Source organism: Conger conger, chromosome 1 (assembly GCF_963514075.1).
Source record: "Conger conger chromosome 1, fConCon1.1, whole genome shotgun sequence".
Classification (NCBI taxonomy): domain Eukaryota; kingdom Metazoa; phylum Chordata; class Actinopteri; order Anguilliformes; family Congridae; genus Conger; species Conger conger.
This window is the reverse complement of record NC_083760.1, coordinates 66,128,135-66,145,988: the sequence shown is the minus strand read 5'-3', so window position 1 is coordinate 66,145,988 and position 17,854 is coordinate 66,128,135. Positions and strand designations below refer to the sequence as shown.

At 39.8% G+C, this 17,854-nt stretch overlaps 1 protein-coding gene across 1 annotated transcript; it reads left to right on the top strand.

Annotated features, from left to right (window-relative positions):
* The first annotated feature begins 13,252 nt into the window (after positions 1 to 13,252).
* Positions 13,253 to 14,329, top strand: LOC133129506 (G-protein coupled receptor 20-like). Its single transcript, XM_061243690.1, has one exon. It carries the CDS (start codon positions 13,253 to 13,255, stop codon positions 14,327 to 14,329), a length of 1,077 nt encoding a protein of 358 aa, XP_061099674.1.
* The last annotated feature ends 3,525 nt before the right edge of the window (positions 14,330 to 17,854 follow it).

The window sequence follows — 17,854 nt, the reverse complement described above, 5'->3', positions numbered from 1 at the left end:
TTTCGTTCGTTCCGCTGGGAAAAAGGCGGGAATCTCGTTTTTGTAACACTTTCAATTTTGATAAAACTGTTTTGTTTAAAAACCCAAAAAAAATTTTAAGAAATTTTCACTGTTATGGCATGTGCCAATAATTTACAGCGTACATTCTTACCTTTAAGATAAAGTAAGAACATAATGGAATACTGACCACAAAAACAATACTAATGTTACCAAAAAATGTAATGTAAGTATAAATTCCCATCAACATTTTTCATAACCCTAAATAGCAAAGAAATGCTATTTCCGATAAATTATCTTTTCAATTTGCCCCAACAAAAAGTGATCTGGGTTATAAATTGTGATTGGGAAAGAAAAGCTCATAAAAAAGAGTCACAGGTATAATTGTTTGGTCTGGGTAATAAATCATTTTTATTCTGTCCCAATGACTCTTTCCAGATCATTAAGACACATGGAAAACTGTTTCAAAAGATATTGATCATATTTTTGTCTCGCAGCCAGAGGCCCGTCAAGTTATTTGAACACTGGATAGCCTATACGATTATAAACCAGGCAAAATATTTGCATTCAGTATGTGATCTTGACTTATCCTGATATCTGTGACAAATTTGCCCCAGACATGCATTTGTCACTTATATCATATGATTTCCTTTTGTCACACTTTATTTTTGGGAAAGTAGTCTGTAGTGCTGTACTGTACTCCTCTGCTCATTATTTTACCAACCAGAGACTGGTCTAAATCCACTCTGCTGCTACAGGGTATCGTTTGAGTAGTTAGGGCAACCTCCTCATCCTGTGAGAGCAAGGAAACTGGAAACACATTTCACAGTGGGATGCTTTATACGGTGTTCCATTAAAAATAGTATATTCAAGATTCAGGAAATACTTCATTATTTACTGATTAAACATGAGCAAGTGGAGGTGCCATTCCTACCATAAAGAATGGATGCTAAGGTGTCTATTGTGAAAAGGTTTTGTCCTGTCCTCCATGAGGCGAATAGCCACACATATTCTCTTGCTATAGTGTCTATAAAGGGAAGTAATTTCTGAGGTTGTGTCTTAAGATCTGGCTTGACAAAGTATTATGTTATACAGTAACTTATGTCAATGTTTGAGTAGGCCTGAATTGCCACCTCTGATGGAACCCTACCGAATAGAGATTATGATTTATCAGAAGAATCTGGAATTATATTTATCTCCTGGCCAGGCTCATACTATAAGGTTCTGAGTTTGACAAATGAGATGAAGGGGTAAAGTATCCCATGTGACCATCAATATGTCAACACTTTTTTGTGTTTCTGGTGTTATGGTGTGAAATTAAAGTAGTGTCCTTTGTCTTTTGCTTATTTAGCAAATGCAGAAGTCAATAAAAGGTCAACAAAGGTAAAGAACAGAATCAACTAAGTAAACTGAAATATGTACCTATAGGCAAATGCCTATACATTTGAATCTGAATACCACAGGTGAATCTATTAGGGAAATATACATGACAAGAACATGATTTTCAGTCGAGTAAACATTTTCTAACATTATTGATGTTACAGTTTTCACTGTGACACTAATTTCAGAACCTTCAGGTAATTTTTCAGAATTGTAGACACAAAACTCAAAACGGATAATCAAACTGCACATTTTTCAAAACTCTAAACACTTTTTTCAATTGTTTGGATACAACATACATCAACCAAAAATCATGATCACTGAACTAAATCACTTGTTCACAATGACTCAACTTAACTTTCAAAGTATTAGCATTTCATTCATTACAATGCATCTTTACCAATGTATCCAACTACTAAAAAATATTTGAAACACTCTGTACCTAGTTATGTAGAATGCCCTTGTTATCCTCTGGAAGTTCTTTTTTTCATTACTTTTGTAATTTTTTGGTCGGATGTAAAATAGGTTGGATGTCGCCTGCTAGCACCAGCACAGGGGACATATATCGCTCACCAGTTGTGGTCTTTCTAAAAGTGGAGCCACTCTAAGCCATAAAAGGAGGCGTGCATGAAACATGAATTCTTTGCTCTCAAAAAATAAGTAGGCCTAAATTATCTTATCGACTCACTAGTTTATTTTGTAAGCGGCCATGTTCTGTTTGGATATGATTCATATGGTTCGTATTAGTCTGACCTACTTACTGTTGCCATGTTATTGCAGCCGAGTTTGTGCTGAAAACAAAGATATGAAAGACTTGCATTATAATGCATCTAACTACCAATGTATCCAACTACCATAAATGATAAGTAAGTGTAACATTACTCTGAAAGCATAGTTTTATGGAAACAGATTACTTGTAACAGTTTAGATCAGAAATGTTTTGGGATAAATAAATTGATTGACACCAATTACAAACAATTACACCTGCAACAACATAGCGACAACATGCAGCAGTCAGATAATCCATGTTAGAATAGAGATCAAGCAGTGAGAGGAGGAAGAAGAGGAGGTGGAGGTGGTCAATGAAATGGAGGTGGGGGGATTGTCCTGGTAGAGGACAGTGTCTTTCACTGCAGTTCAGGATCTCTTCCCACTTTGTACCTATAATTTTGTTGCCATGATTTACAATTGCTAAAAAATTACTTTTTCAAAACCCTTTGCACCAACATGCAGCTTGTCAGCTTGTTCATTTCATTCACAAAATGGATCAAAACTACCAAACCACTGCGAACATGTCTCAAAGGAAAAGCACCAGCATTAGAATTCTTTGTCTCAAATCATAGAACAATGATCTAAAAAACACTAACAACCAGTGGCATTACAGTCGAAATGATATAAACAAATGTGCCAATAGTATTTCATGAAAAATTAGGAATTTGAACCAATGAGTTTGGAAGTGCAAGATTTCTTCAAAGATATGAATGCACAATGCATGTTTCAGGCAAACAGGCTGTGTTACAAGTGCTTACCTTTTTGAGTGTTGTCTAAGGCACAAGCTTGTGAGATTAGGTCGAAGTGATTGTGAAAAACTGTAATTGAGAGCAAGAGAGCTATGGAATGACATCAAGCTGAACTCAACAAGCCAATATTAGACTGGAAAATGATTCCGTCTTCATCAGCCATCAGTCTAAAGGGACTCAGTTGCTCCATATCTGCTTTTTGTCTGCATATTAAATGTGGAGCGAGTGTGTTCACGCTTCCTAAACTTCACACTGGAGCCGCTCTACGGCTGCAAACTCTGCAGTGACGGCAGAGGTAAACACACTGACAGTGGGGCTGACTAATGTACCCCTGTCTTCTCTCACCGCGATATAGCTTCCTCACCGCACCGGCTCCCAGGTCTGGCCCCTCATACACAATATAAAAAGGGATAAAAGTTTGAAAAAGTCTGCATGTTATAGTGCTTCAGGATGTTTGCACAATCCATTTTAATCCATCTCTCCTTTTGTTGAAATAGTACAGGATTTTATAGAAAATGTGCCCCTTGGAGTAATTTGTCAAATCCACAGTGAAGCGGATATTTAGTTTGAGAAGACAACATGAGTAGAGAGAAAGAGAGACAGAAACATTGTGTGTGCGTGCGTGCGTGTTTGAGTGGGAGAGAGAGATAGAGTGTGGGAGAGAGCACAAGATAGGTGTATATTATGGGGCATAGATCAGAGGTGTACATCAGTGAGTGAGTGAGTCCTGCCACACCTGCACACAGTGGGAATTTGTGCTAGACCACACAGGCTAATTATATTTTCATGGGCTTACATTTAAAATGTATATGCTGAACAGTACCTGAAACAAGATAGATTTGAAAAATATGATAGCTAATTTGAATGAATGACTAGCCTAAATGTTTCATCATATTACAGTTTTTTACAATCGCTTCGACCCTAATCTCACAAGCTTGTGCTTAATTTTCAAAAACTTGGACACAACATTCAAAATGGTAAGCACTTGTAACACAGCTCGTTCGCCTGTTCAAAACATGCATTGTGCATTCATATCTTTGAAGAAATCTTGCACTTCCAAACTCATTGATTTTTCATGAAATACTATAGGAACATTTGTTTATATCGCCCAAACAAAAGATACCTATAGATTCACTGTTTAGTTGTTTTTACAATACTTTACTATAGCATAGTCTTTTTGTGGTTCTAAATAAAGTGAAAAAAATCAGAATACTGTAAAAATATACATATAATTGAAACATACTGTGGGTTTGTTTCACAGTTTGTTTTGTTGTTTTTTTACAATTGCAAACAAGCATTTTTTGATACTTTATAGAACTTTTTTTAGAACTTTTCACAGTTCACACGAGAGCACTGTATGTGGACCAAACTGAATAATTTTTTTCATTGCTTTTACAAAGAATCAGGCTGAACCACCAAAAACTACCTTTGTACAATCCAATTTTAAAGTCACTAACAGAAAATAGTGCTTCGATTGTAATGCCACTGGTTGTTAGTGTTTTTAGATCATTGTTCTATGATTGACACAAAGGATTCTAGTGCTGGTGCTTTTCCTTTGAGACATGTTTGCAGTGGTTTGGTAGTTATGATCCATTTTGTGAATGAAATGAACTGACAAGCTGCATATTGGTACAGAGAGTTGTATGAAGAGTTTTGAAAAAGCTACTTTTTAGCAATTGCAAATCACAATTCTGACCAAAAAATCCTGAACTGCAGTGAAAGACACTGTCCTCTACCAGGACAATCCCCCCACCTCCATTCCATTGACCACCTCCACCTCTTCCTGCTTGATCTCTATTCTAACATGGATTATCTGACTGCTGCATATTGTCGCTATGTTGTTGCAGGTGTAATTGTTTGTAATTGGTGTCAATCAATTTATTTATCCTAAAACATCCATGATCTAAACATGGAATGTTGTTACAAGTAATCTGTTTCCATAAAACTATGCTTTGGTAATGGATAGAAAGACACTATTTTCCAAAGTCTTTCATATCTTTGTTTTCATCACAAACTCGGCTGCAATAATATGGCAACAGTAAGTAGGTCAGACTCATATGAACCATATGAATCATATCTGAACAGAACACAGGGAAGCGGCCGCTTACAAAATAAACTAGCAGGTCGATAAGATCATTTAGGTCTACTTATTTTTTGAGAGCAAAAATTTCATGTTTTATGCATGCCACCTTTTATGGCTTAGAGTGCCTCCACTTTTAGAAAGACCACAACTGGTGGTCGATACATGTCCCCTGTGCTGGTGCTAGCAGGTGCCATCCGACCAAAAAATTACTAAAATAGTGTTTCCAATACTGTGGACTGGAAGGAGTTTGAAGGACTTTTTAGCAATTGTAAAAAAATGCAATCATAGTAACAAAATTATAGGTACTAAGTGGGAAATAATCCTGAACTGCAGTGAAAGACACTGTCCTCTACCATGTAACCCACCCCCCCACCTCTCTGAAGGAATACTTCATCTGCCATTCCATTGACCACCTTCACCTCCTCTTCTTCCTCCTCTCACTGCTTGATCTCTATTCTAACATGGATCATGACTGCTCTATGTTGTCGCTATGTTGTTGCAGGTGGATACACATCCTTACTCCTGCTCTAACCACTACATAAAATCAATCATCAGTCATTTGACCACCAGGTCAAACGTGCATGTCAAAAAAGGTTAAAAACCTCTGTGACAAAGGATGGTGATGCAATATTACATTCAATGATAATGTGGTAAAATCGATCCTGTTCCAAAGTAATTGGTGTCAATCGATTTATTTATCCTAAAACAGTATTTAGAGTAAAAAAATGTTTAGCATTTTGATTATCAGTTTTGAGTTTTGTGTCTACAGTTTTGAAAGATTACCTACAGCTACAGCATGGAAGCAAAGGTTTTGTAAATATCAGATGGGGAAATTTTGACAAAACTATTATTACAATGAAGTCCTTATTAAGCATCGTATTGCCCTGTTTGAAGTTGAGGAGATTTTTCACGTTAATTGCCTTTGTCTCATATTTGAACACTTGTTAAATCAATGTCAATCATCCTAGACAAAAATAAACTATGAAACCAAAGTTTCATCTCTAAACTTCCATAAATACCATTTTTAAAAGTTGAAATATGTATCAATGTAAACATTTCTCCTCATAATAATATCACATTTTAAGATGCAAAGCATCAGTAGTCTCCCTCTGTATTTACATTTAAAATGATAGGGAAATACATAATTTCATAATATATAGTAAAAGTAAAAGCTTTTTTTCTGACCATAATGAAAAAAAAAAACCCAAACACCTCTCCGACAGATCAAAACAGTCTTCAGGATGCAGGCCTGGGTGTGTCAGTGATTACTTTCCACAGACGACTTCACAAACAGATCTACAGAGGCTACACTGCAAGATGCAAACCACTATTTAGCTGCAAAAACAAGATCTCCAGGTTACAGATTGGCAAGTAGTACCCACCAGAGTCTGCAGAGCTCTGGAAAAAGGTTTTGTGGACAGATGAGACCAGGATTTACTTGTGTCAGCCAACATTAGTGAAAGCTATGAGCTTGCCTATTGTATATACAGTATGGTGACATTTTTATAAAAATGCTTAGATGTTGAAGAATGGCTAGAAGAGAGCAAGCATTGCATTTCAGTAATTATTTTAGTTGGGTTGGCATATTGGCATTCAGATATTTATGTAAACAATGCTGCAAGGATTAAAATAAGAAGTCAAATAAGATGGAATTTATTCCTTCATGTCTAAACAAACCCATACTCTTAAGGCTCCTATAATGACCCTACTCTGTTTGAGGACCCCTATGTCAATAAAAGGTTCAATACAGTGGTTATAAAGAATCAGTTGGACTGAGTAGCTTGGAAAAATAATTTCCCTTCAAAATATGATTGTTCTAGATGTAACACTTTACTATTACTGGATTGACAAAACATAGCCATTATTAGTAGGTTTACTTAATTTATTGATAAAAACATATATTTATATATTTATTTTCAAATGATGCCATATAATAAAATATAGCCTATTGAATTCATATCCTAGTCTGCATAATTCCTTGTTCTTCTGCTATTAATGTTTCTGGTTAATATAAATAACATGAATTCATACTATAAAGAATATTTCATGCCTTGTGCTATTTTTGTACATTCAGGAAATGTCTTCAGCTGTCAAATTACAGCCTTTCTGGCTCTCACCGGTATGGTTATGATTTCTAGCCTTGTTTATTTTATCCATCACAACCCTTACACTGTTTATTTAAAGATTATAGTGGAGTAGGTGAATATAAAATGATGTTATGGTGGGGCAGAACAGTTCAGGTTTTATCCACGTAAAACCAAAACATTCTCAGTTTCCCCAATGTATAATCCACGGGCACAGGACTGCGTACAGTACGTCTATCAGAGCTATAGAAAACAAAATTGTCATTCCTCTTACACCTTGTGATACGGAGGGTCAGACATCTGAGTGGGTGAATCTGCTGTGATAACTGCAGAATTTGTGCACTTAGCCACCTGCTGATTGTTCAAGGTTTGTGCATGTGTGTTATGCCGTGTACTGTCCGTGAAGCAGCATGGGGCCTCTGCACTTTAGCATTATGGCACCATATTTAGGAGCATTTCAAGCCTGGTACCCCAAATGAAACAGCACTGGCTACACCATAACACAGGCAGAATATCCTTGTTACCTTGTAGTTCCAAACAGTATACTCTGAAAACAAAAACATTCAACCTTACAGTATACACCGGAATCATTTCCTTTGATCTCTGAATCAGATCTATGTCATTTGTACATTAAATGCTTCTACGTTAAGGCTATTCACAGTTCAGGTGGACACAGTAACCAAGAAAACTGAGACTACCCAGTGTTCAGGGCAGAAAGGATAATGTTTTATTAGCTGATAATCAATTGCTTTGTTTGTGAGGGTTGGACACATAAAGAATGTGAACATGCCCATTCACTTAAGTGCGGCTGTGGTCAGTGTCTAAATTGCAGTCGTATCATTTTGTATTCTGGTCTGGAGTGTCAAAGGGTATTCATATTTTTATTTCAATGAGAATAGTACAGTTCAATGCATATGATTAATACGATGGATGGAAAACCTGCGATTGTTCAATGTGGGTTGTTGATACGCTACTGTCATATTCTTGGGGTTCTACAGGAGTGTGTACACATGTCTGAATTGACATATTAAGTTGTATACTACTTAAAAGGATTGCTGGCCAGTATTTCAGTTTGTGATCACTTTGTGGAGCACAATTTATATTGGTAATTATATTAGGAACACATGTTATGGTAACATAACTGGATATTAATGCAAATGGGATATCACTAAATGTGTTTATCTTTAAAATCAGTAGAGGAAGAATTATCTGGTAGTACTCACTTCCACCTCCACAAGAATGTCACAATCAACGGGAAGAATAATGTTCCCTCCACGCAATGTAATCTGGTACAGCAGTATGCCATGTCAAGGACAACATTCCTGCATTGGTTAACACTTGAGACAATGAAAGACTTGTGAAAAAAAATAATGTCATGATATCCGTGAACTAGAATGCCCCATATATTTTGATATTTGGATTTTGACATTAATGCGTTCACAATGTCCCTCTAGAGTATGTATTGAAGAAATAACTTTCTTAAATAATTTAAAATAATTTATCGAAGACGAAATAAAAACAATAATAATCACATTTGAAATAATGATTTCAATTTCAATAATATACCCAAATATTATTTTAAGGCTACAATGAGTCCCATTGATAATTAAGTCAAGTACTCCACACTGGAATTTGTTGCATTTACTGTGTAAAGTTATATTGAAAATTAACTATATTTCCATTCTTCTAATTTTGACAAAATCCAGAGGACAGAGTGCTGACAGAGACAAATGAGCATCATTACAGGAAACTGAAATAGTTCAGGCTGATCTGGAAAAATGTCTTCATTGAGTTTCCAAGAGTCTTCTCAGCAGTCTAATCAGCAGTGGTGCTCGTGTGGTGTTGGGGCTGAAATAACTGATGAGAGACCTGGTGAATGCTCATTCACCTCACAGGTGATTTTAAGCTCCAACATGTAGACTGCCATGGAGAATACCCCATATTATTTCCCATTTCATTTAGCATAGCGAAACAATAATAATTGCTGGCAGTTGTTCTTCATATTGAATAAATTAGTATATACATATGTATGGCATACATTTTCATTCTGTTTTTTTTAATGCACATATCAGTGACACATCTGTTTCCACAAGCTTGTTCAATTCACCAATAACAGGCCCAAAAAGACGTCCGATTCCAGGCAGAAAGTGTTTTTTCTCTCTCTGTTCCTTGTTCCTGCAATCGATAGAGCCTCTGAGGTGAGTGACAGTGCACTGGGGAAGAGTCGGTTCCTCTGCATGTCCTAGGTTGTAGGGAAGAGGGTGGGGTGGGGATCAGAGCAGCAAGTGTTAGCAGGACAGCACAGGAAGAGGAGGAGGTGGCCAAGCCAGGATCTCAGCCTAGATCGTTGAGTGGACTCAGTGTGCCTCTCTCAACCAGTGGGAGGGCTGACAGTCAGAGCTCAGCAAGCCCCCAGGAGACCCTGCACCCAAACTAAAACCAGTCTCTCAAAGGCAAGATAGGAAATAAAAACCAAGAAGGAGACCCTGGACTTAGGACACCCTGATCTGGCGGATTTGTGCTTTGTGGTAGATGGGGACATCTAGGTTGATCAAGAAGACATCATCATAGCTCCTACAAAAGAGGACAGGTGCTGTGAGGTAGGTGCACACAGTAGTTAGTGTTGTGTTTACGACAACAGGGTAGATAACAATCATACTCTTTCATGTGTCCGTTTCTCCTCTCTTTCCCAGAAATTGAATGTTTTTGGCAAAATAATCATCCATTCCAGCCGCTATATATGCCTTATAAAGTATGCCCTAAAACATGACTGTGTGTATTTTAATCAGCTACTTTTACTCTTATTCTTGGAGCATTGTAGAACAGAATGGAAGTTTTTATTTATTTGCCCTGTTCATGTATCAGTCTTAGCTACAATGTCTTAGTTGTTTCTTACTTGCTCCCATGTTGTTTGTGAAAGTGCAGAGATTGTTTCCTGTGGAAATGTTGAAGAGTAAGGGGATTGTAATGTAATTATCATACGTATAACAACCCCACCCTGCGAACTCACCCTGACACTCATCCCAATAGAAACCTGGAGGTCAAGCAATCCACCAACCCTGGCAAGTACTACAGAAAATACATTTAGTATCCCAAACCCTAGCCACATTGGGCTGAAGTGAGGATATCATTTCTGTGTCAAGTTTGGTCTGCAGTAATTCATTTTTAACTATTGAGGTACGCAGCTAGATTGTAGGAGTATGTTTTCAAACGTATGACATGTGATGTGTTTTAAGGTTTTACTGAGAGTCTGCTTGCTTGCCTTGAATTGCAGATGAATATGAATATCCAAAGATTGTTTGGACAATGGTCCTGTCAGTGTCAGTGTTATATGTTTGATCGATAACGTCTGTTTAATTCATAATAATGATTATAAATAAGCATATCAATCGTTCAGGGATAACTGCATACAACACATCTGTTTTCTGATTAAATTGCATCAGACATTATAGAAACATACAGCTCTCATTCTCTCTCCTTCTCTCTCACTCTGTCAGCCACATAAAACTTTGTTTTCAGAGAAGACACAGTGAAAATATACACTCATCCTAGCTTCTGCCTACTTTCCCACACACATCCCTGTTGTTCAGCTCAGTCCCACCGCTGATGACATCATGATCAGCAGCTCTTTTCTACACTACATTAGCTCCTCAATGGGGCACCTCAGACATTGGTACTTGGGGTAAATTATGTTTTGCCTCATTTTTGTTAGGCTGCGTATTTATTAAAATTCTTCATAATATTCTTCATAATTATACTTCCATCAGGGAAAATATTCACTATACAAAATCACTATACAGTGCTGCACATGTTGGCTTACGTCTCTGAAATCTATATATACTGTACAATATAATGTAGTCATATAGATCTGTAATGTAAAATTACATGTTCATGAGAATCATTTCGCCATAGACCAACAAAACATTTTCATCATATTTACTTATTATACTTGGCTTTTTGCTTTAATGTCATTTTCTGCATGTTTTATTAGCACATTCAGGTAAAGCATGACAATATTCCAGCTAATTGGAATTTATGTATAAAAATATAGTGCATGAAATGAAACATTCTCTTTTGCTTTTTATTGTGGCTGATAGCACATATAGTAGGGCACAGAAAGCAGTAAACAATAAAAATGGAATACTGAAAACCACCTAAGAGTAATAAATGTAGGCATATACTACAGATCTTTCTATCGTTAGGGCAGTCATTGTAGATGGAGTGAAACCTTTCAATAAGTTTTTTCATCAAGATAAACTTTCCTCCAAGGAAGGGTAACATAATAGCATATTGTCATTTTACTTTCATTAGATTACCTTTTCACCTTTTCATGAGATCTGATACTGTAGCTGTTTGATACTTTAAAACCAGTAATTCAACCAGTCTGGATCAGTGAAAAATCATTTTGCCCTGGCTTACCAATGAAGTTGAGAACTCCACATTGGACAAAATGAGAATGAACATTACAGGTGTTGGGTTTTTGAAACCGATAAAGGCACTGTTCTAGAGTGTGCATAAAATCTGGACTAATCTCTTACTGTCTGTGGCTGGCAGACCTGCAGGGCAGGGTTTACTTGCCTGGAGTGAGACATAGAGAGAAAGCGACTTCAGGATATCTGTGTCCCAGCACACACCAGCAGCCCCTTCTGGTTAATCAAGTCCCAACAGTCTTATACATACGTACAGTATACACAGTGTCCTCTTCCCGCTGTTCAACCCCTTCAAAAAATCGCATACAACTTGTCTTTACGTCGCTTTTTCAGTTGTGATTTTCACATGTAAATTATGCCATTTACGTCATAGACTTTTTAAAATGTGAACCACAATTTTTACACGTGAAACCAAAATATGAGACTTGAAATAGCATAGGTCACCTTTTTTTCTGCCCTCTTCTTAGAAAAAAGCTAATGGGTGACCGCAAAGTGAAAAGAAGCAGAAGTTTGACATAGACAGTGCACTACACTCCAAAATTGGCAGACAGACATTTACTAGGTTGCAGCAACAAATATGAACACACACAAATTCAGCTCTGACGACAAGGAAGTATGATAGGTGAGATATAAGAGAAGCCTGCCTAACCTGTAAAACACAGCACCTTATGGCTGGTACCGTATGGCATCACTCTTCAGTGTTCTTGCTTGTCAGTCACAGATTGTATCTGATTTATAAAAATGCACATTACATCCAAATGATTCCTAAATTAATGAACTTACTTATGTTTCTGCCTGTGATCATTGTTTATTGGGATTATAAAATAAAGGAAGTCTATTGGAGCATATTATTCTTCCCACATGTCTGAGAACCTAAATAAACACAATGACATTGCGGAAAGAATTAGATGGAAGGAATCAGTATATTAGTGTTTAGTTGCTCAGTGCGGTCCATGTCAAAAGTATGTTTGCATTTAGGAGCGGGGGTTGCCATTTCTCATGACTGTTATTCTTTCAGCATGGCTGCCACACACATAGACACACAGATGAACACACATACATGCACCCACTTCTTATATCCCCATATTTGATGATGGGTGAATCTGATTTCTGATCCTTATGAAATATCTATCCAGTGTCACTCAATTAAGTTATAACAACAAAGAGATAAAGGGAATGCAGGCAGACCTTATGGTGGTATAGTGCCTAATGATTCTGTGGAGAGAAACCATGTAAGACCTTGCTTGCTGAAATATGATAATAATGCTGTTAAATACACTCAGCATTGTTTTTAACTTTAACAGCAAAAAAGGACAAATTGATAACAAATTGAAAACAAAACTGATAACCACCACATTTTGTATGGTACCCCCATTCACCTGTAGAAATGTGGTAAGTAAATTTAAACATGGTTCTTCACGATAAACAGTTGGTGGGTGGCAGGTTATTTTTGGCAACAATATAGTGTAATGTTACTACTGTGCAAGACTACTATTAATATACCTATACATTTCCGCAAATACGCTTTTTAACTGTATCTATCAGCCCCATTGGTGCTTGAACCACCAGTCATGGGAATGACATTGGTGGTATAATATTTAAATCCAGTGACATTTTTGCTTTTGGTTTCCCCCCGAAAAGTATTGCCTTTTCAGAATGTCCATAGCTGAGTCCTCTTCTACACAAACCCGCAAATCAATTCACCTCCAGCTAATCAGTTTCGTTCTTGTGTTTCAGGGAGGTGCCTAGACGTAAGGGATGGAATCCTCCTCCACTGACGTGTCTGCACTATTCAACCTCACGGCTACACCCTCCCCAACAAACTACAGCCCCCCGGTGCACAGGGAGCCATACCTCCACAAGCTGGCGCACCTGGACGAGGGCCTCTACAATGACTTTTACAGCCTGTGGATCGCACTGCTGGTGATCAACGTGCTTATTTTCATTGTGGGCATGGTGCTCAACAGCCTGGCTCTGTACGTCTTCTGCCTTCGGACAAAACCCAGCTCCACCTCCGTCATCTACACCATTAACTTGGCGGTGACAGATCTGCTGGTGAACCTCTCACTGCCCACCCGCATCGTCCTCTATTACAGCGGGGGCAAGTGCCTCACTTGCTCCTACCTGCACATCTTCAGCTACTTTGTCAACATGTACTGCAGCATCCTCTTCCTCACCAGCATCTGCATAGACCGATACCTGGCCATCGTGCAGGTGGAGGCTTCGCGCCGGTGGAGGAGCCCGGGCGTGGCCAAGGGCGTCTGCGTCTTCATCTGGCTGTTGGCCATCGTGGTCACCTTCTCGCTCCTTACCTCGGCCATCAAGCAGGAGGCTTGCTGCCTGGCCAAGATATTTGCCATGACGGTGTTCGAGTTCTTCCTGCCGCTGGTGGTGATCACGGTGTTCACCATGCGCATCGCGTGCGCCCTGGCCAGGCCGGGACTGATGGAGCAGAGCCGGGAGCAGCGCAAGAGGGCCGTGCAGCTGCTGGTCACTGTCCTGCTCATCTTCACCGTCTGCTTCACGCCCTTCCACGTGCGGCAGGTCGTGGTCTTCTTCTACCCCGACGTGCCGCACCACGTCATCATCTACCACGTGACCGTCACCCTCAGCAGTCTCAACAGCTGCCTGGACCCCGTGGTCTACTGCTTCGTCACCACCAACTTCCGGGCCACGGTGAGGGGCATGTTCCGCAGGGCCGAAGTGGAGCAGACCAGCGGGGACGTGGTCAGCATGCAGAGGAGCTCCAAGGGCTCGGGCACTGCCACAGCCATCGCACACAGCATGATCATGCTCAACCTGACCTCACCGCTGTCCGGGGCCATGCATGCCTGAGGGGGTAGGGCAAGGGCAGAGTGAGGGTGGGGCAGGGCGAGGATGGGGTGATGGCAGGATGGGAAATGCAGGGCAGGGCGGGGTAGGGTGAGGGCAGGTTGAGGGCAGGGTGGGGAAGGGCAGGGGCAGGGTGAGGGTGGCGCAGGGCAAGGACAGGGTGATGGCAGGGCGGGGCAAGGTGAGGGCAGGGTGAAGGCAGGGCAGGGCGGGTGCAGGGCGGGGCAGGGCAGGGCACGGTGAGGACAGAGCTGGGAGAGTGGAAGGAACAAGATACCCAATACCCCTCTGTGTTGGGCAGTAAAAGGGTAACAGAGACTCTGAAGACGTTCATGGATAAACTGTGAGAATCATGTGTAGTGTATGCCAAATGTATATATTGAATTTTTGTATAGTATATGTGTGTGTATGTCTGTGCACAATTACAGTACATTATCAAAAGTAATTTTCTTTCCAAAACCTGATTCAAATGATGCTACTTTGAATATTGTAGTAATAGTTCTTTGCAGCTGGCTTCTGTACTTTCTTGTTCAAACTCAAAGCAAGCTGATGAAAATGAGTGTACTATAATTATTCAGTCTTTATTATATTATCACTATATGCCTATATAACACCTTGTGGGTTTTATTTTAAGTCATTTTGTGTGACTGCAGTTATATGATCTCTTGTGTTCCTGTGTAACAGACTTTAATTGTATTCGTTTTATTTTATAATATTACACATAATTGCAAACTATCCCAAAATGTTTGTCATCACAAAAAGTACAAAAATAAAACTGTTTCCAAAACAATGAAAGAGTTAATTTACAAAAATAATAATAATAATAAGCCTTATAATAATAATACAGTATATTGACACACGGTATAATCTATGGGCTACATTTCACTGTATTTAATGTTGCAATGACGGAAAAGGTAGTTAAAGTAATACGGATAGTTACCAGCTCTTGGAGTGTGATAGAATATTACAGGGCACCACTGATATTGGAGATAGAAATAATGATGATCTGACCAAACAGAGTTCCATTGTTATTAGTCATGGCATTAGTAGTATCCACAGTCCAAAAGCATTTTAGTTGACAGCTGCAGAGTCAGATGAGTGCATTATGAATATTCATATGTGGTCAACATGAACCAAATTAGTTGTAACAGGCTAACCACATCCGTATATTAAGATCATTTTGAGGATATATTTTAGGTGAATTTCTGATATGGAAAACTGTAAATGCAGCTCAGGCCAGTCAACATTATGGATAACCTGTAAAAACACCCATTTCAAGATAAAACTGGAGACACCATACGTCCCTAGAATTAAAGGTGCAATAGGTAATTTCGGACTTCTAATGGTCAAGAGAGGAATAGCCTTGGCAGGGTTGCTGGCGGGGTCATGGGAGTTTGCCCATCCAGTCCACATGTGCTTTGTGGACTTGGAGAAGGCTTTCGACCATGTCCCCCGGGGAACCCTGTGGGGGGTACTGAGGGAGTATGGGGTACCGGGGCCGTTGTTACGAACCATCCGGTCCCTGTATAACCAAAGTGAGAGCTGTGTCCGCATCCTCGGCACAAAGTCAAGCACGTTTCCAGTGGTTTTGGATTCCGCCAAGGTTGCCCCTTGTCACCGGTCCTGTTTGTGATTTTCATGGACAGGATCTCAAGGCGCAGCCGAGGTGAGGAGAGTGTCCGGTTTAGTGACCTCAGAATTGCGTCTCTGCTTTTTGCGGATGACGTGGTTCTGCTGGCTTCATCGGACCGTGACCTTCAGCATGCACTGGAGCGGTTTGCAGGGATGAGAGTCAGCACCTGCCGAGGCCATGGTTCTCTGCCGGAAAACGGTAGATTGCTCCCTCCGGGTTGGGAATGAGTCATTGCCCCAAGTGAAGGAGTTCAAGTATCTTGGGGTCTTGTTCACGAGTGAGGGTAGAAGGGAGCGTGAGATCGACAGGCGGATCGGTGCAGCGTCAGCAATAATGCAGGCGTTGCACCAGACCGTCGTGGTGAAGAGGGAGCTGAGCCGGAAGGCGAAGCTCTCGATTTACCGGTCGATCTACGTCCCAACCCTCACCTATGGTCACGAGGTAGTGACCGGAAGAACGAGATTGCGTATACAAGCGGCCAAAATGAGCTTCCTCTGTAGGGTGGCTGGGCTCAACCTTAGAAATAGGGTGAGGAGCTTGGACATCCGGAGGGAGCTCGGAGTAGAGCCGCTGCTCCTTCGTGTCGAAAGGAGCCAATTGAGGTGGTTCAGGCATCTGATCAGGATGCCTCCCGGGCGCCTCCCTTTGGAGGTTTTCCGGGCTCGTCCAACTGGGCAGAGACCCCAAGGTAGACCCAGAACCCGCTGGAGAGATTATATATCTCTCCTGGCCTGGGAACGCCTCAGGATCCCCCAGGAGGAGCTGGAATGTGTTGCTGGGGAGAGGGACGCCTGGAATACCCAGCTTAGCCTACTGCCACCGCGACCCAACCCATAATGCTGAAATGTTCAGTCTAAACACTGCCCTAGTTTGAGTCAGCTACTCCATCGGTTGCCCAGATAACAAGTTTAATCTTTCCAGATAATTTAGGACATAAGCAAGATGAGTCACAAAAAGTTGACATAACAAGTGACTGATTTGGTTTGCATCCCTTGGCTCCTTGCTGGCTATGGTGGAAAATTATAAAATGTTGGTCAAATTAATTGATAGTGGATCTTTGACAATAACAATGCTGCCATCTACTGTTTACATATTATAGAAAAATGGTGCTTATATTGACACTGCAGAGTGAATTCAAGAGGAAAGATGTAAGCTATAAATTTCATGAAATAACAGAATTTTTTTTTTACAATTATTAAACTGTGACAGGGGTGAATGCTTTCTGTCTGCAGTGGGATTTTAAAAAGTGATTTACCGAATTGATACACAAAAATCGCCTAACTAGATAATCATAAATAGAAAAACTGGTGGCTTGCAAAAAACAAATATGAGTACAAAGCATCAGCTGGCACTTGTCACTATGCAATCAGTGCATTTTTTTACTAGAACAAACCAACCTGTTGCATAATTTTCAAAAAGTAGACTGTGAGTTGAGCTTACAACACTAGAGCCAAATTTACATGTTAAGCAAAAGATAATTATCAAACCAGTAAGGTAATATCTTGAAGAATGTAATCAAAATGGCAATTGATTTGCGGCATATTACCTGCTGAAGAATGTTGGCTACTAAGAGGACTGTGAGGCTTTGTCTGAAGAGTGTAGCCCCAATGCTACCTGCTTGTGATATAGGCTATGATGTAATAAAAATAAACTGTACAAATATGTTACATGTATTCGACTATTCACAATGTATAGCTTGTATTTAAACAATAGTGTCATAGTAGCGATATCACACTGTCTCTATTTTCGTGTGTGTTTTCATACGCAATCCATGTTATTAATTATATTTATGTCCATTTATGTAATCGTGTTGCAACTTCATTGTAACCTCAGTAGGATCTCGATGCACTATCCGGCAAAGTCATAGGGGCAAGACTCGCTTGCCGTCCCGGGCC